The 23,274-nt window shown below is 41.1% G+C and overlaps 1 protein-coding gene across 1 annotated transcript; it reads right to left on the minus strand.

The window, feature by feature from the left end:
• Positions 1 to 2,969: 2,969 nt before the first annotated feature.
• On the minus strand, positions 2,970 to 23,036 carry exoc3 (exocyst complex component 3). Its single transcript, XM_079561022.1, has 15 exons — positions 22,857 to 23,036; positions 20,731 to 20,950; positions 19,661 to 19,833; positions 17,480 to 17,692; positions 16,603 to 16,781; positions 16,413 to 16,529; positions 15,384 to 15,501; positions 15,167 to 15,292; positions 12,893 to 12,993; positions 12,693 to 12,803; positions 12,491 to 12,632; positions 10,829 to 10,951; positions 8,341 to 8,502; positions 8,136 to 8,257; positions 2,970 to 3,309 (listed from the first exon to the last, which is right to left on the minus strand). The coding sequence occupies exons 1-15, from the start codon at positions 22,998 to 23,000 to the stop codon at positions 3,108 to 3,110; spliced, it is 2,253 nt and encodes a 750-aa protein (XP_079417148.1). The 5' UTR covers positions 23,001 to 23,036; the 3' UTR covers positions 2,970 to 3,107.
• Positions 23,037 to 23,274: the final 238 nt, after the last annotated feature.

Consider the following 23,274-nt stretch of genomic DNA (forward strand, 5'->3'; position numbering starts at 1 on the left):
AGTGTTGTGTTTGTCATTAGGGTTAGTCGTAATGGAAAAACCCAGTTAGGCTGGTCTGACAAGGACAAGATCTTTTCATTATCATTCCAATCAGAGGATCGTCCTTCTGTGAGAATTTGTGCTGAAACTTTGTGCAAACTATATACCTGCCGTAGCCTGGTTTTACCAGACCCTTGTACTCATTGCATTTCGTACAAGGGTCTGGACCTTCTCAATTGAGCTCCGTTATCAGGTGGGAGGGGTGAACTCCTTTGAAACGATTGGATCTGATTTTCGCTAGCGTTTGATGGTGATGTATGTAATGCGCCCGAGTGAGTGAAGCAGCTATCATAACTATATCATAACTCTATCATAACTCTGTCATAACTCTATCATAACTCTATCATAACTCTATCATAACTCTATCATAACTCTATCATAACTCTGTCATAACTCTTGGGAGTATTCCTTGTGTATTCCAAGGCTTCAGTTTTAATTTCTGGATATTTGGGAGCCGAGCCAGAACGCCCAAATAAATCTATTGAGAAACATTGAATCTGTGAATAATTGAATATGTTATTGTGAGGATTAGAGATTTTTTTTTTGTTTCCAGGTGAAATTTTATATGTCAGACCAAACTGGCCCAAAATCTGAAAACTAAAACAAATTAGTGACCTACTGAAGCTGATTTCCATGGTAACGCAGGACAGTCAGCGCCATACTGGACGGTAACAGACATCACCCCACTTAAAAGTCAGCAGAAACTGATCAAAATCTATCCCAAAAAGTTTGAAATTTCATAATTTGCATCAAATTGCAAGAAGCCTTTTTATTTTGTATTTGCATTTTGAAATAACTCTTGTGTTGTTTTCCACAGTAAACAGATTAATTAACCCCCCAGTTTCACTGCCCTTAGAACTAATCTCTACATCTAAGTGCAATGAGTTTGCAATATTTTTTTAATGACAAAGTCCAAAGCATTAAAAATGCCATAATTTCCACAACACAAATAGAAACTCTGTCACCAGATAAACACCTTGAGCTGACACATTTCACACCTGTTTCTGACAAAACAATCGAAGAGGTCATCTGAACAACTACCGGCCCATATCAAACCTGCCATTCTTAGGAAAAGTCCTAGAGAAAGTAGTATATCAGCAGCTCACTTACTTTCTCCTGTCTAACAATGTGTTTGATACTTTCCAGTCAGGCTTTAGGCCCCACCACAGCACTGAGACAGCTCTGATCAAGGTGACAAATGATATCCGCATGAACACCAACGCAGGTAAGGTCTCAGTCTTAGTTCTGCTGGACCTGAGCGCTGCCTTTGACACAGTGGACCACGGGATCTTACTTTACAGGTTAGAAAACTGGATGGGAATCTCTGGTACTGCTCTAAACTGGTTTAAGTCCTATCTCGAGGACAGGACGTACTTTGTCGAAATTAACTGTGTCTCAGACAAAATTGCCATGAACTGTGGGGTCCCCCAGGGGTCAATCTTGGGACCCCTCTTATTCAACGTGTACATCAGGGCTCTTCAATTACTTTTGTCACTGGGCCAGATTTGTCGGAGGTCAGTGGCCACTGGGCCGATCAGTCCGTGAGCCGACCACCGCCACCAAACGTATTCATATTTTTGAGATAAATAAATGATAATTTCATTATCATCAATGCTTGAATAGAATAGAATTGGGCCTAAACTCAATAGTTGTATTATATTCCAGCATTTTAGGCTTTAGAAACATTGCAATAACATATTAATACAGAATAATAAAGAGCCTAATAATAAACTAGGACAACTCAGAACTAAACCAGGATTAAACCAGGGCAAAACATGATATATCAGGGCTGAGGCAGGACTAAATCCCATAAACCAGACCAAAGGCCTGATACAGAATAAGAGAGTTACATGTGAGACCAGCTCATCTCAAACAACATGACTAACTCCTGCTCAGCCACTGCTCCTCAGCTGAAGGGACATACACTGACCAGACCCCTGAGCCGCTGTTCTGTCCAGACCTCCAGCTTTATGATAAAAGTGAAAGAAGCTCATCGGAGATGGCGCGCTCATCCACATATTCAGCCTCTCTTTTGCCTGTTAACTTCACAAAGAGCATCTCTGTGCTTGTACATTTCCCACAAAGGGAAACTTCGAATGAAGTCGGGGGAGAAAGGAAGAAAATGCACCTGTCAGATTCATGATTCAGATTTATTTAGTAAAGTTAGAGCCCAGAGAGCAGGTTTAGCTCTGAGCGGTTAAACACGCGCTGCAGGTGCAGGACACTTATCCAAAACTCACCACCATCAGCTTCATCATCCACTTTACAAACATCCTTCAAACATCCACAGCTAAACTGGTGTTTCTTACCTGACAGTCGCTGGTCAAGCCCTTTGTAACGATGAAGACGACAGGGAAACATGTGGTCATCTGCCGCGGTGCGTGAAGAGAGCTGCTTCTGCACGGGATAATCCAAACAAAAGTCCAAAAACACGCTGCACACGGTCCTTGTGCTTCGGTGTAGAAAACCTGTCAGTCCTTCCAACGATAAGCCTCCTGTTTACTCAGTTTACACCGTTTAAAAAAGCCATGTTTTCATTTGAGTCGCGCTGTAGGAGAGACGCTAGCTAGGCTGCAGGCACACTGTCTGCTACGCAAAGCAGCGCGATTCCGGCGCGAACGCGGCCGGGATAATGCCAAAAAATAGATATACTTATGGAAAATGAGGCGCGGACCAGATTTAATTGGTTGGCGGGCCAGAACTGGCTCGCGGGCCACCTATTGAGTAGGCCTGGTGTACATGCTTCCATTGGGTCAGCTAATAAACAGCAACAATGTGTCGTACCACAACTATGCAGAGGACACTTTGGTGGATTATTTGACCAGAGCATGTAATTTCTGTGACAGAGCTGTAGAAGCAGAGTTGAGGATGAAACAGTATTTTCATCATCAGTCCGTGTAGTTTCATATTGCACTGTAAATCATACACCATTAAGTCTTTCACAGAATAAAACATCCTTCTGCTTTACTGAACATCTTTAATTTATTGATTCGGTGACACACACATAATCAGTCGATCACACACTTTGATTCTCAGTCCGTTTTCTGTTCTAAGGTGCAAAGGTGGCGTTATTTGAGCAGCTTGGCGGTGGCCATGGAAGTCATGGTGGTCATGGTGGTCATGGCGGTGGGGACGGGGATGTCTCTAAAGATGGGCTGCAGGAATCCAGAAGAGGGCGCCCTGTTCTCGCTCAGCGTCCCGATGATCATCTGCCTCATGTCTCGGCTGGCGTCTCCTCGGACGGCCAGCAGCGCCTGCACGTGCTCCTCCCTGTGGGGGACGGGGCGGTTACTCCAAAGTATTGCCATCAACAAATTAAAAACATGTCTGTTCAGAGGAAATGTGTAGGGTTACAGATAGATAGCACGCAGTATTTTACATGATATGCTGTATAAAACATTTTACACTATATATAAAACAGTCTGTGGTTTTTGGGGTTGCAACTTAGGTAACTGTGGGCTCCAACACCATTGAGAACCACTGGGTTAATGTTTATGTCTTAGTTTGGGTGAGGCTCTGTATGCTACATTCATGGCTGTACCTTTGTTCTTTGTTTTGTGATTTTAGAGTGTTGTGTTTGTCATTAGGGTTAGTCGTAATGGAAAAACCCAGTTAGGCTGGTCTGACAAGGACAAGATCTTTTCATTATCATTCCAATCAGAGGATCGTCCTTCTGTGAGAATTTATGCTGAAACTTTGTGCAAACTATATACCTGCCGTAGCCTGGTTTTACCAGACCCTTGTACTCATTGCATTTCGTACAAGGGTCTGGACCTTCTCAATTGAGCTCCGTTATCAGGTGGGAGGGGTGAACTCCTTTGAAACGATTGGATCTGATTTTCGCTAGCGTTTGATAGTGACGTATGTAATGCGCCCGAGTGAGTGAAGCAGCTATCATAACTCTATCATAACTCTATCATAACTCTATCATAACTCTATCATAACTCTGTCATAACTCTGTCATAACTCTGTCATAACTCTATCATAACTCTATCATAACTCTATCATAACTCTATCATAACTCTATCATAACTGTATCATAACTCTATCATAACTCTATCATAACTGTATCATAACTGTATCATAACTCTATCATAACTCTATCATAACTGTATCATAACTCTATCATAACTCTATCATAACTCTATCATAACTCTATCATAACTCTGTCATAACTCTATCATAACTCTATCATAACTCTGTCATAACTCTATCATAACTATCATAACTGTATCATAACTCTATCATAACTCTGTCATAACTCTATCATAACTGTATCATAACTCTATCATAACTCTATCATAACTCTGTCATAACTCTATCATAACTCTGTCATAACTCTGTCATAACTCTATCATAACTCTGTCATAACTCTATCATAACTCTGTCATAGCTCTATCATAACTCTATCATAACTCTATCATAACTCTGTCATAACTCTATCATAACTCTGTCATAACTCTGTCATAACTCTATCATAACTCTGTCATAACTCTATCATAACTCTGTCATAGCTCTATCATAACTCTATCATAACTCTGTCATAACTCTGTCATAACTCTATCATAACTCTGTCATAACTCTATCATAACTCTGTCATAACTCTATCATAACTCTGTCATAGCTCTATCATAACTCTATCATAACTCTATCATAACTCTGTCATAACTCTATCATAACTCTATCATAACTCTATCATAACTCTATCATAACTCTGTCATAGCTCTATCATAACTCTATCATAACTCTGTCATAACTCTATCATAACTCTATCATAACTCTATCATAACTCTGTCATAACTCTATCATAACTCTATCATAACTCTGTCATAACTCTATCATAACTCTATCATAACTGTATCATAACTATCATAACTCTATCATAACTGTATCATAACTCTATCATAACTCTGTCATAACTCTGTCATAACTCTATCATAACTCTGTCATAACTCTATCATAACTCTGTCATAACTCTATCATAACTGTATCATAACTCTGTCATAGCTCTATCATAACTCTATCATAACTCTGTCATAGCTCTATCATAACTCTGTCATAGCTCTGTATAGCTCTATCATAACTCTATCATAACTCTATCATAACTCTGTCATAACTCTATCATAACTCTATCATAACTCTGTCATAGCTCTATCATAACTCTATCATAACTCTGTCATAGCTCTATCATAACTCTATCATAACTCTGTCATAACTCTATCATAACTCTGTCATAACTCTGTCATAACTCTATCATAACTCTGTCATAACTCTATCATAACTCTGTCATAGCTCTATCATAACTCTATCATAACTCTATCATAACTCTGTCATAACTCTATCATAACTCTGTCATAACTCTGTCATAACTCTATCATAACTCTGTCATAACTCTATCATAACTCTGTCATAGCTCTATCATAACTCTATCATAACTCTGTCATAACTCTGTCATAACTCTATCATAACTCTGTCATAACTCTATCATAACTCTGTCATAACTCTATCATAACTCTGTCATAACTCTATCATAACTCTGTCATAACTCTGTCATAACTCTATCATAACTCTGTCATAACTCTATCATAACTCTGTCATAACTCTATCATAACTCTGTCATAGCTCTATCATAACTCTATCATAACTCTATCATAACTCTGTCATAACTCTATCATAACTCTGTCATAACTCTATCATAACTCTATCATAACTCTATCATAACTCTATCATAACTCTGTCATAGCTCTATCATAACTCTATCATAACTCTGTCATAACTCTATCATAACTCTATCATAACTCTATCATAACTCTGTCATAACTCTATCATAACTCTATCATAACTCTGTCATAACTCTATCATAACTCTATCATAACTGTATCATAACTATCATAACTCTATCATAACTGTATCATAACTCTATCATAACTCTGTCATAACTCTGTCATAACTCTATCATAACTCTGTCATAACTCTATCATAACTCTGTCATAGCTCTATCATAACTCTGTCATAGCTCTGTATAGCTCTATCATAACTCTATCATAACTCTATCATAACTCTGTCATAACTCTATCATAACTCTATCATAACTCTGTCATAGCTCTATCATAACTCTATCATAACTCTGTCATAGCTCTATCATAACTCTATCATAACTCTGTCATAACTCTATCATAACTCTGTCATAACTCTATCATAACTCTATCATAACTCTATCATAACTCTGTCATAACTCTATCATAACTCTATCATAACTCTGTCATAGCTCTATCATAACTCTGTCATAACTCTATCATAACTCTATCATAACTCTGTCATAACTCTATCATAACTCTATCATAACTCTATCATAACTCTATCATAACTCTGTCATAACTCTATCATAACTCTATCATAACTCTGTCATAACTCTATCATAACTCTGTCATAGCTCTATCATAACTCTGTCATAACTCTGTCATAACTCTATCATAACTCTATCTTAACTCTATCATAACTCTATCATAACTCTGTCATAACTCTGTCATAACTCTATCATAACTCTATCATAACTCTATCATAACTCTATCATAACTCTATCATAACTGTATCATAACTCTATCATAACTCTATCATAACTCTATCATAACTCTATCATAACTCTATCATAACTCTTGGGAGCATTCCTTGCGTATTCCAAGGCTTCAGTTTTACTTTCTGGATATTTGGGAGCCGAGCCAGAACGTATTGAAGAGCTTCCACTACTTTCGTAGAGCCAGAATATCGGAACAGTCCCTTTAATGTTGATTTAAATGGTCGTGTGTGGTTTTATTTATGGATGCACAGCACAGAGCAATTATTCACAAACCTGAACAAACCTGAACCATACTGCTGCTCTGGAAAACATGCAAGTGTGCCCCTCTAGTGGCACAGACCAAGAATGCATGCAAATAACTAAGTGACGCTGAACGACAAATTAAACCTATTAGAGGCAGTCTTTAATACTCACACCACCCGGACACTGACCTCTCCTCACTCACACCACCCGGACACAGACCTCTCCTCACTCACACCACCCGGACACAGACCTCTCCTCACTCACACCACCCGGACACTGACCTCACCTCACTCACTCCACCCGGACCGAACCACTGCTTCATCGTACACAGACCCCGAGCTCACGTACAGCATGTGCATTCATTTAGTCGACTAAATTTAAGACTAATTTAGTCGACTTTGCATTGATAATATTCATTATAATCATATTTAATCTTGTTCCTCTGCTTCATGGAGCTGCTCCACATGAATGAAGCTCAGAGCTGATCCTTTGGTAGAGGATTTACATGATCTGAGGCTCTTTCAGACGGTCATTAGAGGTTTGGATGATTTTACTCTCTCCTTTTCATTTTTATTTAGTCTTATTTTAGTCGACTAAAATATCTGGACATTTTAGTCATAGTTTTAGTCTCACAAACAACTTTTAATTTAGTTTTAGTCCAATTTTAGTCGTCAAAAATATCACTTTGACTAAAATTAAGACTAAATATTTTAGTCGACGAAATTAACACTGAGGCAAACCTTGCTATTTGCAAATACAATCACAATCCGCCGTCTTAATAAGGCTCTTTTTTACATTCTACACATCTGTATGAACATTTTTATTGATGGAATATACAGAAAGATGCCAATATGTGTGATCAGAGAAGCAGAGTTGACTCGAGCCGTGTCGCCTCTGCACGAGCTGCTGCAGCTTCTGCCCCTCCTCCTGTGTCCCTTGGCCTCGGTAAAACCCTCTCATTACCACCTCATGTTTAGGGAAATCTCATTCATAGGTCACTTTGTCTTATATGATCAAATGGAGGCGGGCAGAGGGCGTGCCGTGATGACCGCTGTGCGTACAGAATTTTGCGCTACTTTCCTACACACTTTCAAAGTCAGAGTCTCACGCGCAGTTTTTTAAACGAGATCCCTGGTCTGTTCTGCGCGTCCGTGCTCAAGCCATGATTGGGAATGTCTGATAAACCATCGTCTAACATCTTATCAATGAACACATGCACTGTTACGTTATTGTCATGTAAAAAGGTGATTTTGTCGTCCCTCTGTGTCTGTTGTACCTGATGTCCGGGTACTTGGACACCAGCGTGGACACCTCCAGGTACAGCAGCGTGGGATCCGTGAGTTTAAACACTTCGGCGATGGCAGTGATGGCTCCGCACAGTCGATCCGTGTCCTCGCCCTGAAAAACAGACACACAGGAACCAGATCAATCCCTCTGTGTCTGTGGCCTGAGACGAGGTACGCGGTAAACGCTTGTCTCACCGCGGCCAGTTTCCTGAAGAGGAACTTGAACTGCTCTCCCTCTTTGATCATGCGGTCGGCCCCGTCTCGACGCTCGTCGGCGTTTTTGAAGGTGACGCGCTTCTGCATCACGGCCTTTAGATACTCCACCACCACACGGCGCAGAGCCTCCCCCGTCATCTCCTGGACACACACAAGGAGACAAGAATTAGGTTCATTTCACAGGCAGCACATGCCCAGGCCAGTGTCATGGCTGCCGGGGAGAGAAGCCAAGTTCCAACCCTCGAAGGAGTTTTATAAATCCCATGTTTGGTGCTGAGCGTGAGTTAAGCCTTAATGGTCACATCTCGACAGGAGTGGACTGGACCGGCCAGAGCGTTTTACAGGTGTTTCGACAGCAAAACGTAAATACTATAGTGCTCCAACCCCAGAGCACTTCAGCCCTGGGTCTGGGTTTTCTGTTGGACCGGTTTAGGAGGGGTTTGGGGGGAAGAGGCGCAGCACAGATACATTATCATTTAGACGAGGGAGGATGAACTTTTGAAAACACCACAAGCCTAAAATCATAAATACACGTATATTCGTCATATTTAACCAAGTCCTCACCTGTTTTGGTGAGAATATAACATATCAGTGTTGTATTCTGAGAACTTAATGTTGAGCTAAATGTTTAGTTAACCTTTTAATTCCCACCTGAACCGAGAGGATCTTTTTCCTCACGTCATCAGATTTCAGTCAATTTTTGTCAATTTTTTGTAATTTCTTTGTCAAACTTTTATCATATTTTGGATTTTTTTTTGTAACATTTTGTCACATTTTTGTCATTCTTTCGTCAATTTTTTATCAATTTTTTTGTCCTTTTTTCGTCACATTTTTGTCACATTTCCATCATTGTTTTGTTGCTATTTTCACAGCTTTTTTCCAGAAGCTTTTGGACTGGGGTAAGGCCAAACTGGAGAAAATGTGCTCGGTTCAGGCGGGAGTTAAGGGGTTAAGCAAAGCAAGTTTATTAGTCCTGATGCATCTTTTGTTTGGAATCATTCGAAAGTATCTATCACTTGTAAAATCCACTGCTTTGCCGTATGAACTGTTAAAATGTAGTACAGAGGGGAATAGACTTGAAATGTATTTAAAAAACTTCATAAAAACCTTTAAGTATTTCTCACTCTGCATTAACCGGCATGAATGTAGCCTCACAGCGCCTCCTGTTGGCCAATTCTGTACAGTGCCAGGGCGCTTTCGTCCAAAGGCACTAGAAACGCAAACCTCTGGGGGACGACCCCCCTCAAAACTAACCGGTCTCAAATCTGTCCTGTCCCAATGAGGCCTCAAGGAACAAAGTAAACACATGTACATATATCTACACTACCGCTCAAAGGTTTGGGGTCACTTAATGTCTTTATTTTTTTAAAGAAAAGCACTACTTTTTTAATTGGTATAACATTAAATTAATCAGAAATACAATCTAGACATTGTTAATGTGGTGAATGCCTATTCTAGCTGTAAACGGGTAATTTTTTAATGGAATACCTACACAAGTGAGCAGAGGTCAGCTCATCGTGAAAATTGTTGATTAGAGAAGCTATACAACTGGCCTGGAGGACCTCAATCCTTGGAACAATACTGTATACATATATTTATATGAGCAATGAGCTGATAAAATGGCCGCTAGATTTGACTTCTGCAGATTTGGATATTTTCCATCTTCTTTATGTTGTATATTTAAGCATTTAATCTGCTTATTATACGGCTCTTCACAACGTAAGTAGAAGCTCCGTTGATTTGAATGGGATTTCCCAACGTTCTACCGGTCATTATTTTCTGATAAAGGACCTCTGAGAAAAATAATGACTGCTGTCAATGGCAACGGAGTTGGTGCTTTCATATCACTCCGCGCGTACGTAGTAGCGACACTATCTGTCCCCGTCACTGCGAGAGAAGTTGGGGAAATCGCTCGTGAAGTTAGCTTGAGTCTGACTTTCAACTTACCAAGAGATTCACCAACATTCCTCCAACTGCGCCTTCAACTAAGTAGCTAGGCTAGCTGCTAGCCTTGCTGCCTCTAGCCTAGCAAAACGTTGCCGAGCAACGCGCAAACTTTTGGGAACTATTTGTCGCGGAAGTCATTAAATAAACCTTTCGACCTTCATAAAAATGTACGAAGTTTATGTTGTGTGTTCAGTTGGCAAATGGCCGTATAATAAGCGGGATAATGTATAGAACGCTGGTCATTATCGGTAAAATAAGCACCTTCAGGGCGAAACAAGACCGGTTCGCCCTGTCGGTGCTTATTTTCCCGATAATGACCAGCGTTCTATACATTATCCCTTACATAATACTGTGTTCCATCACATGAGAAAGTCTGCAGTAAAAAGTCGTTCAAAAGCACAAACCCCGCCAAAAAAAGCAAAACCAGCGCAAAGGTTTCCACCATCAATCATCCATAGTTTCTATTACAAACGTTCGACCCAAAAGTCTCGTTGTGTCTGAAGATAATCTGTGGCCTGACCTGGTTATACGGTTTCTTGATCTTGTTGAAGTCGTTGAAATAATCCTCCACCGTCACACAGATGGTGTCGACCGCGTGAGAGCCGCCCAGCCACTTCCGGGTCAGCAGCTCATTCAGGTGGTTCTGGAAGACAAAGACGCAGCATTAACAACTCCTTATCCTTCATTATAGACTTTTAAAACTAATGTAGAACCTCAGCCTTGACATTTCTGGTGTAGTTTCAGAATCTGTGCGTGGCTTGCCCTTCAGGGTCGATGTAACAAAAGACCTGCTTTGTTCAGTTTATTTCTCAGCTGTGAGTTACGCCACATTGAACACTGACGAGTGCCGAAAGAATGTCTTAGAGTCTATTTTTACTGCAGCGATTTCTGATCAAGCTGAGGGAATTTGGAGAATAAAGTCAGTCTGCAAACTCACATCAACTAACACCACGATGAAGCCGGCCCAATACGATATGATGTTGCAATAGTCATTTTTAACAAACTACAATACTTTACCCTTCAGTTTTTTGGAAACTGATCAAGATCAAAGTTTCCAAAAATAAATCAGTCTGACAATGAGTAAAACATTTAGAAAAATGCAAATGTCTGAGGAATCTTCGGAGTCTGGCTCTTTTGATCAAACTTCTCAGGGCTACGTCATGGAAAGTCCTAATCACGTCATAATTAGAGTTGGAGCAGTTTTGGAAAAACGCCATCACTAACGCCGGGTGATTTTTACCCAAGATAATTTACCCGATAAAAAGTACTTGTCATCAAAATCTATGAAAACATGACAACGTGACACATGAGTCGTGTTCTTTTATATTAAACTGTGTCATCATGTCTAATAAAATGAAAGAAAGGCATCATGAGAGGACCAGATAGAAATGCTACAAAATTACTGGAAAATTAGGAATTTGGAAACAAAATATTCCTAAAAAATAAAATAATGAAGATGTAAAGTTGGTTTTTGGTCCATCCATTCCTAGGATATGTGAGACTTCTCTGGTGAAGCTCAGTCTCCTCGGCACAAACAGCCAGAGGACAGAGAAACTAAATATGTCTTATTTTGACTAAAAAACTATGTGTTCCTCACGTACTGTGAGGCCAGAGACACCGAACTCTGAGACAGGAGCAAAGTAAATGTGTCAACCCTGAATGTCAACCTTGAAAGGGAACAAGAGCCTGATTAAATACACTAACCCTCCCCTACTTTCTGTCACCATCGCTTGGTGAAAATCACCCGAACATGTGGCTGTAGGAAAAGTGTGTTTTGGAGGAAAACACCCAGGCCATCAAAGATGTCAAAGACAAAGCTGAAGCCTCAGAGACCCAGGACACTCAGATAAACTCAGCATGTGAAAAACACCCGGCAATGGTGTTCTAGGGTTAATATGTCGTAATTATAGGAGATACTTGACGTTTTTTGTTTTAGAATCTGCTGATTTTTGTCTTATAAACAAGCTCCCTCTCAGGCACCGACTAAACATGAATGTCCTGAATAAATTAGCCCAACGCTCCTAATAATGCTCCCCCTGCAGATCAACACTGACACATTTTACAGTTTCGAAGCTTCATACACAGGATCATAAACAAGACATGGTAAAAAAAAGGTCAAAAATATAGTCATCCATCTTTGAAAAACAGATCCTTAGTTGCATCACTTCCGTTTTAACCTGACCTCCAGATCCAGGAAGACCTCGTCCAGCAGGTACTGACAGCCCTCTTTGGCCACTTCGTTCAGCGTCCGCTCGATCACGGCGTCGCTGTCCATGAACTCCGACGCCTGGCTGTACTTCCTCTTCAGGCTGTTTATCGACTCCCTGAGGGAAGAGGAGAGTTCAGCCTGGTGCCCGGGCGGCGGGAGACGTTATATCACGCACCTGAAGGTCTGGCAGTTGTTGATGATGGCGATCATGTACTGCACGTAGCACTGAGGCAGCTGTCGGTCTCGGAGATGCTCCTCTTTGTACAGAACCACCTCCTCTCGGTACCTGCAGCGAAAGCACACCATCAAACGAAGCTGTGAGGACACGACGCTCCGTCTGTGAGGACACGATGCTCCATCCGGGAGTCTCCTGACCTTAGTAGGAAAGTGTTCATTTGCTTGAGGCAGAGCTTGAGGACCTGCTCTCTGAAGTCTCCATCGATCTGAGCGGCCACCTGCAGGTTCTGCTCAAACATCTGCAACAAAACAACAAGCAACAAGTGGAAAAACTATTAACAAAGCACATTAAGAAACCTGCCACAATGTTAAACCTCTTAGCCCCGGCCTTAACCTCTTAACTCCCGCCTGAACCGAGAGGATCTTTTTCCTCACGTCATCAGATTTTTTTGTCATTTTTTGTCACATTTTTGTCATTTTTTCGTCAATTTTTTTAAATCAAATTTTTGTCATATTTTTTGTCACATTTTTGTCATTTAAAAAAAAAAAAATCATAATTTTTTTGTCAATTCCTTGTGACATTTTTGCCACTTTTTCATCCATTTTTTGTCACTTTTTCATCAATGTTTTCTCACTTTTTTGTCACATTTTTTGATCAATTTTTCGTCACTTTTTCATCAATGTTTTCTCACTTTTTTGTCACAGTTTTTGCCACTTTTTCATCAATGTTTTCGTCTCAGTTGCTGCTATTTTCACAGCTTTTTTCCAGAAGCTTTTGGACTGGGGTAAAGCCAAACTGGAGAAAATGTGCTCGGTTCAGGTGGGAGTTAAGGGGTTAAACGGGCACAATCTCTATAGTTCGGCTTTGCCCAAATCTTAAAATTTCTAAAGCTCATAAAAGTAATATCGGTACTTCCGAGTTAGCTGATATAAATGCTAACGTGCAGCATTTTTGGCTAATGAGTCTGAGGAATAAGTAGCTTCAGTAACTCTCTGCTGAGTTTCACAAACATTGATTGTGGTATTAAAGACTTTTTAATGTTTTTTTCTCACAAATTTGCCGGTCTGCTCGGACCCGGAAGCGGAAGTGGTGACGTCACACTTAACAAACGTACAAGGAAGTGAAGCTATAAACATCATAAAAAATGGCCAAACTATAGAAAAATGTTTAGCAAAATCTTAAATATAATTGTGTTACTATGTTTTTGCAATTATTCTGTGTCAGATGCTCACTAGTTAAGAACCACTAAATTAGTTAACGTCAACACAAAGACAATTTATAATTTAAAGGTCCTATATCATGCAAAATCGACTTTTTGGAGCTATTAGCCATGTTGTTATGCTATTTCCTTATCAGAAACACCCCCAGAGTGGTTTGTGGCAGCTCTCAGTAATCCTCCTGAATCCTGCTCTCTGAGGCTCCTCCCTCTCCTGGTGAACGACTGAGTGCTCAGTTGTGTCGTCACAGCGGAACGGAAGTGTTCGAGTCTGTAATGTTATGTCTTAATTCTATGCTTACGGCCTGATTATAATTTGTAAAACAGCTTTTACATTATTTCTGTCGTAAGAGAGAAACAAAAAGAAAAAAAAAAAGAAAAAAATAATTAAAAAAAAAAAGAAGAAAAGGATGTGCCCGAGGTGCTTCCAGGTCAGCTGTGGCCAAAACAAACACATTGCGTCTGAACAGATCAGTCATGTTTGCGCTGCAGCTGAAGATGGAGCTCGTTACCTACTCTGGACACAACTGTTCTTATTCTTACCTAACGATAATGTCACGGAGAAAAAGAAGTGCGTTTGGCTACAAGGACGAGGAGTTTATTCAACCTTTTTCAAGCAGAGGCCACTCTTCATCAGAAGTTGTTTTTTTCTCCGGGATTCAGCGACAATCACCAAAATATTGTTTTTCTGTGACTGTCACTGATGGATGTTTGGTGAACCTTCGCCAGAACCAAAGTAGATTAACTTTTATAACCAACGCGATTCCCATAATGTAAACAGCGATGGACCAGAGGGTGAGTCAGTCCAAACGCGGGTTAGCTTGTGTGTTAGCATATTAGCTTGTGTGTTAGCATATTAGCTTGTGTGTTAGCCATTTATGAAGCTGTGTTGCAGATGTCAACTCCGTATAACTGCATCGTGAAGTAACTTCACTTATTGTTGTTTATTTATATTACGGTAAAGTTGTATGTGCGGAGAGAGGGGGCGGAGTTAACTGAATCGAAGTGTTGTGTCTTCCGGGTTCGAAAAATATCTCCAGAAAACACTTATATTTATCACAAAAATGAGTGCTCCATAATGGTAGAGGTACAATATATCATATACATGCCTATACTTAACTTTGGAATGGCTAAAATAGCATGATATAGCTCCTTTAAAAAATGGAGGCAGTTTTAGTCGCGGTGGAGCCATTAAAGCTCAGTCCATTGCGTTTAGACCTGAGTTTAACTGCGTTCTTATATCCCCGGTCCTGACCTGGAAGACGATGGCGGGCAGCGTGGTCTGGTAGTACCCGTCCTGATCCGCCTCTGGCTCCGTCTCCTTCTGCCAGTCCTTCTTATCGGTCTCCAGAGCCTTCCTCAGCCAGCCGGTGATATTAGACTGAAACACACAAAGGAAGCACACTCTGTTTGGACACAGGGGGGCAGCACCCCCTTGTGACATCAGCAGGTGGGGGCTGGCGTTTACTCACGGTGAAGGTCTGGATGTATTTGCTGAGCAGCTCGTCCACCACGTCCTGAGGAAGAAGCGGCTCCAGGGAGTTGATGTCACACTCTGCGCTCAGGTCCGGGTGACCCATCATCTCCGGACTACAGACACAGAACAGAACTCATCAGGGACAGAACTCCTCAGGGACAGAACTCCTCAGGGAAAGAACTCCTCAGGGACAGAACTCATCAGGGACAGAACTCCTCAGGGACAGAACTCCTCAGGGACAGAACTCATCAGGGACAGAACTCCAACACAAGAGGCGAGCGATGCTTATGGCAACAACTCTGCACTGCAGTGAACCGGCTCACAAAGAAGAGCCGGCTCTGTTCTTTTGGCTCCCAAATGGCTCTTTATTTTATTTACCTACACAGTGGTCCATCGTTTATCACGTGGGTTACGTTTGAAAAATAACCCGCAATAAATGAAATCCGCGAAGTAGTCAGCTTCATTCTTAAAGAGGGGGTATTATGCTTTTTTCAATCACATAGCACCAGTTTATAGCACACTACAATGATGACCAAACCTTCTGTTGGTCTGTAAATGCAGTAAATTAGAATAACTGCCTTGTATAAAATTGCTCTCTCAAAATGGCTGTAGTGAATGTCTTGAAATAGGCCTCTGTCTCTTTAAGAACCTCTGAGCCTTTAGACACGCCCCCTCCACACGCTGTCTGTGGCGTCAGTGGGGAGGGGGTTCTGCTGAGGAGCAGTGGTTGGTTACTCGGCTGGTGACGAAAGCTCGGAGGCGTCTCCAGGAGGTGGGGGCGTTCCTAGGAGGACTCAGGCAAACCTATCCCTAAAATGGCCGCCATCAGAGTTTTTACAGATTACTCAAAAACACGTGAATGTGCCAAGGCAACACTTCAGGCATGTTTTTAATGAGGGAATGACATAATAACATGATGGAAAGCTTGAAAAAGTCGATTTTACATAATACCCCCCCTTTAAGGTAAGGGGTTAGAAGAGCCGACTTGGTCAGCGTCTTTAACTCGTTAACATCGTGTCTTCACCTCTTGTACGTGTTGAGGACCCAGGTTAACAAAGACACGATCTCATTGGCCTCCAGATCCTCAGCCGCCAGTTCAGTGACGCGAGTGGACACGGCGTTGTGGTACAGGCCGAAAAATCTGAAAGAGAATCAAAACACAGCTCAGATCTGAGAGTCCGGAGGGTGAGGCGGAGCAGAGGGAGTTCTTTCACCTGTTAAACGTGTCGTAATGTGGAGGGAAACACTGCACCATGAGGTTCTGCACCACGATCAGGTCGTCCAGCACGTACTTCCTCATGATCTCCAACAGTCGAACCAGCCACATTTTATCAGCCTCTCGGGTCACGGACTGAGTGCCCTCGATGCGGGTGCTCACCGTGCCCTCCAGAACCTGCATAAATCACAGGAAATAATAATAATAATGCTTGGTTAACCCCTTAACTCCCACCTGAACCAAGCACATTTTCTCCAGTTTGGCTTTACCCCAGTCCAAAAGCTTCTGGAAAAAAGGTGAGAAAATAGCAACAAAACTGAGACGAAAACAATGATGGAAATGTGAGAAAATGTGAGAAAACATTGACAAAAAAGTGACGAAAAATTGATGAAAAAGTGGTAAAAATGTCACAAGAAATTGACCAAAAAGGTACGAAAAATGACAAAAATTGGACAATAAATGTGACAAAAAAATAACAAAAATGTGACAAAAAAATAACAAAAATGTGACAAAAAATTGATTAAAAAAATGTACGAAAAAATGACCAAAAATGTGACAAAAAATGACCAAAAATGACAAAAATGTGATAATTTAACAAAAAAAATCACAAAAAAAATGACGAAATTGTAAAAAAATAAAAAAGAGACAAAAAATGACAAAAAAAAATGACTAAAATGTGACAAAATGTGACAAGAAATTCATGAAAAAATTACAAAAATGTGACAAAAAAGTTACAAAAAAGAGTTGAATACCCAACAAAAATATGATGGAAAAAAAGATCCTCTCGATTCAGGCGGGAGTTAAGAGTTTAACATTTTCCTCTGGCTGAACAATTTGACAAAAACCTCTGATGAGTAAAAAGATTCATGCCTGACCTGAAACATCTTGTCCTTCCAGCGTTTGGGACGTCCCGGGGGGATGAAGCCCGTCTGCTTCTTCCTGTCCACCATCCGGCGGTCGATCTTCTCCTCGCGCTCGATGATCCGCACCACGGACACCAGCATGGTGGGGTCTCTGCGCACCGTCACCATGGAGCGCTGCAGCACCATCCACAGCTGCTTCGCCAGCTCGTCCGACAGGCCCTGCACCTGGACGAGCGAGAGCAGCACACGGGCGTCAACACGTGAGCAACAGTGGGATGAAAGCGGACATAACTACTCTGCCTAAATGTGGCCGGATCTGTGTGGATTGAATTGATATTCCTTTGGGATACAGCACGTTTTACCATTTAAGGCAGGGGTGTCCAGCATTTTTCCATTGAGGGCCACATTTAGAAGAACAGACAAGATAAAGGGCCAAAGATCGACAGTCTGTGCAGTAAAACAGTCACCCGGGTGCATTTAAGAGAGGTTTAAACACTGCCCCACACCTTTATTTAGGCTGGGAACCTTAAAGGAATAGGCCACCGTTTTTACATACTGAGATATGTTCTTACCTTAGCTTTGACCAGTTCTTTAGGACCTGTCTGATCTTCCCCCGTGCCTTCAGTCACGTAAACACAGCGCAGACGGCGTTAGCATTTAGCCTCTCCCTCTCTCCTCTATAGCTCCAAAACAGGTCAAGATAGAAGCTACCAAGCTCTTCCACGTTTTCCCTATTTAAATATGGTTACGTGAAGTGTTACACTACAAAGTATAATTACACAAAATTAAACAATGTGGGTTTTCTAAGCGGATAAAAGGGGGAACTATATTGTAAGGCGTAATAATACCAGGAGTAGTTCGAAATCCGCACAGTAAAGTGAAGATTACTGCGCGGATTTCGAACTACTCCTGGTATTATTACGGAAATAGGGAAAACGTGGAAGAGCTTTGTAGCTTCTATCTTGACCGGTTTTGGAGCTATAGTGGAGAGAGGGAGAGGCTAAATGCTAACGCCGTCTGCGCTGTGTTTACGTGACTGAAGATCAGACAGGTCCTAAAGAACTCGTCAAAGCTAAGGTAAGAACATATCTCAGTATGTAAAAACGGTGGCCTGTTCCTTTAAAGATAGTTGTCTCACAGTAAAAAATAAGTTTTTTAGGTTTTAAATGTGTGGAATTATGAAACGTCTGGTAAAAAGTACAATTGAGAGATATGTAGGTAGTAGGTGATGTAAGCTGGACGCGTGACAATTAATTAAAAATTGGTCTGAGAGCTGCATTGGGCCCCCAGGCCGCACTTTGGGCACCCCTGATTTAAGCTAAGACGCTGCAGGAGAATAGGGAAAAAAATTAAATATAAAGACACAAATTTGAAACTTCTTTTTTTTCATCTGGCATTTTGTTTTTATGTAAAAATAAGGCCTTTTATGCAAAGAATTGTCAAAATTGCCTTTAGTTTCAGTGACCAATGGAAACAGTCGATGAAACTAAAAGCCGGAGAATGAATCCAGACAAAATTGTTTTATTTTGTTGTTTTTTCAGGAGTCTCAGCAGAGATTCCCAGACTTCCCAATCCACGCACACCTCCTCCAGCTGTTCTGGGGGGACCCTGAGGCGACACCAGGCCAGCTCGGAGACATAGTCCCACCAGCGGGTAATGGGTCTTCCACGAGGTTGTTTAATTTATAAATAAGCGAACAAAAAGTGCCAAAAAAAATAAACTGTGGCTCAACGCTCAATGAATCAGGCAGGAAATAAAATAGTAAAAAAACCTCGGCCAAAGAGCACAAGCCTGTAAAGTCTTATGGAGCGACTAAAGGTCAGATGCTGTTAAAGAGTGGGATGAAAACGTCCCTAAAGTTCAGTCCCTTTGTCTGCACATGCGCCCTGTGCATATTTTTCCCGTCTTTGCTGTCTCCCACAAAGGAAATGACCATATTTGGATTACAGTAATCTCAGTCCCTTTTTGTGCTACGTGTGAATACCAAACATGTCAGTTTTACTTCCTGGAAAACTCTGAAGCGACACTCAAAAAAACAACAACAACATCATAAAGTATGTAAGGGAGAGTTTGGTCAATTTCTTACTTGACAATCCCCACTGTTTCCTACAGAGGGCGCCCCAACACAGTCTGCCTTAACCATGTAACTCTGTATAAACCTCCACAGTGTGCTCGTCCCCCTGTGGCACTCACGTCCTCGAAGTAGATGGAGATGAGGTGCATGTCGCTGGTGTTTCTGCTGTCCATCCTGTACTGCTCGTACATGAGGTCGTCCCGGGAACACTCCAGCTCCATCAGCTTCCTGTGAGCCTGCAGGAGGTCGGCCTGCTCGATCAGCTGCTGCGTCGAGGCCACGATCTCCGGGACTGGACAGAGACACACGGATCAGGGGGAAGATATTTTAGTTAGGGGGCGCTGAGGGACAAAATTTACCCCCAAAATACTTTTTCTGTGCATAAATCCTGTTTATTAACCTCTTAACTCCCGCCTGAACCAAGAGCATTTTCTCCAGTTCAGCTTTACCCAAATCCTGTAGGCCAGTGTAACGCCTCATTTGAAAGACCTACAAAACTAAATTGATCTTTTTTCCTCACATCAGAATTTTTTTCATCACTTTTTTTGTTGGGCAGTCGTCTCATTTTTGTCAAATTTTCGTGACTTTTTTGTCACTTTTTCGTCAAATTATTTCGCATTTTTTTGTCAAATTCTTATCACTTTTTCGTCCATTTTTTCCTAAATTTTTCGTCAAATTTTTCTCACTTTTTTTTTGTCCATTTTTTGTCCATTTTTGTCATTTTTTGTACATTTTTTGTCACTTTTCGTCAAATCATTCGCATTTTTTTGTCAAATTCTTATCACTTTTTCGTCCATTTTTTCCTAATTTTTTGTCAAATTTTTCTCACTTTTTTGGTCAAATTTTTGTCCATTTTTGTCATTTTTTGTACATTTTTTGTCACTTTTTCGTCAATGTTTTCTCCCTTTTTTCACATTTCCATCATTGTTTTCGCCTCAGTTTTGTTGCTATTTTCACACCTTTTTTCCAGAAGCTTTTGGACTGGGGTAAAGCTGGAAAATGTGCTCGGTTCAGGTGGGAGTTAAGGGGTTGATATTGCCTGCTGTTCACAAACTATCCACCAGGGGGTGCTGCAGCGCCCTCAGCACCCTGGGTTCCCACGGCCTTGCTGGCAGAGCATTAACGAGGCTGGAAACAACAGGGAGCGCAGGATGAAGAGACACACTACAATGAGAAGAGGGATATTCACCAGAGAAGATGTTCTTGAGGTTCTCCACGGCGGAGGCGAGCTGACTGTGCTGCACCACGGCGTCCTTCACGTCCTTCAGGCTCTCGATGGTGTTGATGCTCTGCCTCCAGTCTTTGCTGACGTCGGCCAGAGAGTTCTGAATGTCCTTAACGTCCACCAGAGCCGTGTGCAGCTGCGTCAGGCCCGTGCGCACGCCGTCCAGCTGCGACTGGATCGCGGCCTGGAAAACATCACAGAGTTAATGCTGTAATTCCAGACACATTAAAAGAAGATCTACGAACGTTCATTAAGACCAGCAAAAGTTATCCTTATCGCACAATCTCCACATCACAAGACAATACAGCAAAAAAACACAGAGGTCTTTCATCTGACTGAGCTTTTAAGGCCTGGAAATATAAACATTAGCACAAAAGTTCAGTTTTAGTCTTGATTTTCACAATTCTATTTAATCATCTGTTCGATCATAAACGACAAAATAGGTGGTGATACGAATCGACCAAAGGACTGAGAAAATGCTGGTAAATGTTTTTGTATTTCTGTTTTCTTTTTTTTATCATTAGTAGGACCATAAACGATAAAAATAGGTCTTACGGAAATATCAAAGGACTAAGAAAATGCTTGGTAAATATAACATTTGTACGTTCATACATGAGCACAAATAGACGCCACTTTCTATTTGTACCTGGTGTCTATCAAGAGTTCACTGCAGTGTTAATTTCGTCGACTATAATATTTAGTCTTAATTTTAGTCAAAGTGATATTTTTGACGACTAAAATTGGACTAAAACTAAATTAAAAGTTTCTCTTGAGACTAAAACTATGACTAAAATGTCCAGATATTTTAGTCGACTAAAATAAGACTAAATAAAGATAAAAAGGGAGAGACTAAAATCATCCAAACTTCTATTGAGCGTCTGAAAGAGCCTCAGATCATTTAAATCCTCTGCCAAAAGATCAGCTCTGAGCTTTGTTCATGTGGAGCAGAAACATGAAGCAGAGGAACAAGATTAAATATGATTATAATGAATATTATAAATGCAAAGTCGACTAAATTAGTCTTAATTTTAGTCGACTAAAACTAGACTAAAATTGAAAGGTTTTTTTTTACTAAATCTCTAAAATTAAATTACATTTTAGTCAAAAGACTAAAACTAAAATAAAATATGTTGTCAAAATTAACACTGGTTCACTGGTGCCTTTCAAGAGTTAAACTGTAAACAACTTTTGCAAAGTGAAAATGTCACAAACTGCAGCTTCATGTTTGATAAATCAGGGGTAGGTTTTACATTAGTTCTGTGAACTTCAACCTCCTCCTTTTGAGTGATGCTCTCCTTTTCCTGTGAAAACATCTGTTTGTAGCTTGTTTGCTGCTCAACTAAATACAATAATAAAACTAAAACTAAACTAAAATCTAGAAAATGCAAATAATAAGCTCCACTTTACATTTGTATTAGTGTAATATGAGCCCTGATACTGAGGAGCAGATAACTCTCTGAATAAGTCGTTCTCCTCTGAGACTTTAACGCACAAGTTCATTCACATTTCTGTAGCAAAATTCTGAAATTCATTGATTGTTCAGATGTTTAGTTTAACTCCATTTATCCAGCGAGCTCACATTTTTCCTCACATACACAATATGCAGCCTATATATGGGCTATGTAAATGTCTTTAACAATTGCGTATAATGCAAGATTAATTCATGAAGGATGAAAATACCTCATGACGGATTTTTTTATAACCCTGCCCGTCAAAATGAAGCAGAGAAATTATCCTTAGCGAAAAAACCACTGGCTGGCACCTGGCTCCTTATTTAGCTATAAAGTTGTAATAACTCTTTTGTATTGTTTGTGAGCCTCTAAACATCACATGACATCAATGAGCAGCTGGGGTGTCAAGACCTTTGTGCCACCCCTGCCTATACAAGCTCTCCAGTCAAGAAGCTTTCAGATTTGGGTAATGCCGAAATGGAGAAAATGCACTCGGTTAAGGCTCTTCTTCAGAATATTTGTTTACAGTGAATCCAACATCTCCTCCTTCATCCCCCTGCAGCTCTAACCTCAGCATCCTTCTTCCACCCCGTCACTGTCCAAACCTGACTTCCATCCACAGACACACGCGTGCCGCACCTTGAGTCTGGCCTCCACGGACGCCTTCTTCCGGGCCTCTCTCCTCCGGTACTGGTCCACTTTGTCGAGCTGGTCCGAGCGCTGCAGCATCCCCGCGACCCGCTGCACGGCCGTGGCCACCGCCTCCCTGCTCGTCTCCTCCATCCCTTTCTCTGCCCCACACACGAACAAACTGCGGATAAACCCCACACAGGCTGCGTTTAATCGGTTGCACGGAGCGAAATGTGCAGGGGTTTGGAAACAGGGAGTTGAAAGTGGCGATAATGGGGAAACAGGAGGAGCTAGCTGTTAGCCACCCAAGCTAATGTTTATATTTTGACAGCTGGGAGAGGGCACGGATACTGAGATGAACATTTATAGTTAAAACTTATTTACAGCTTACATTTTATGCTGAGCCTGTCCATAAACATGACTGACC

Source organism: Gobius niger, assembly GCF_951799975.1.
Source record: "Gobius niger genome assembly, chromosome: 8".
Lineage (NCBI taxonomy): Eukaryota > Metazoa > Chordata > Actinopteri > Gobiiformes > Gobiidae > Gobius > Gobius niger.

Coding starts and splice junctions, on each gene's coding strand:
- exoc3 (XM_079561022.1), bottom strand. CDS start 23,000: ATGGAGGAGACGAGCAGGGAGGCGGTGGCCACGGCCGTGCAGCGGGTC. Junction 20,951..22,856: donor CCGTGGAGGCCAGACTCAAG/GTGCGGCACGCG, acceptor GATGTTTTCCAG/GCCGCGATCCAGTCGCAGCT. Junction 17,693..19,660: donor TCTCCATCTACTTCGAGGAC/GTGAGTGCCACA, acceptor TCGCTCGTCCAG/GTGCAGGGCCTGTCGGACGA.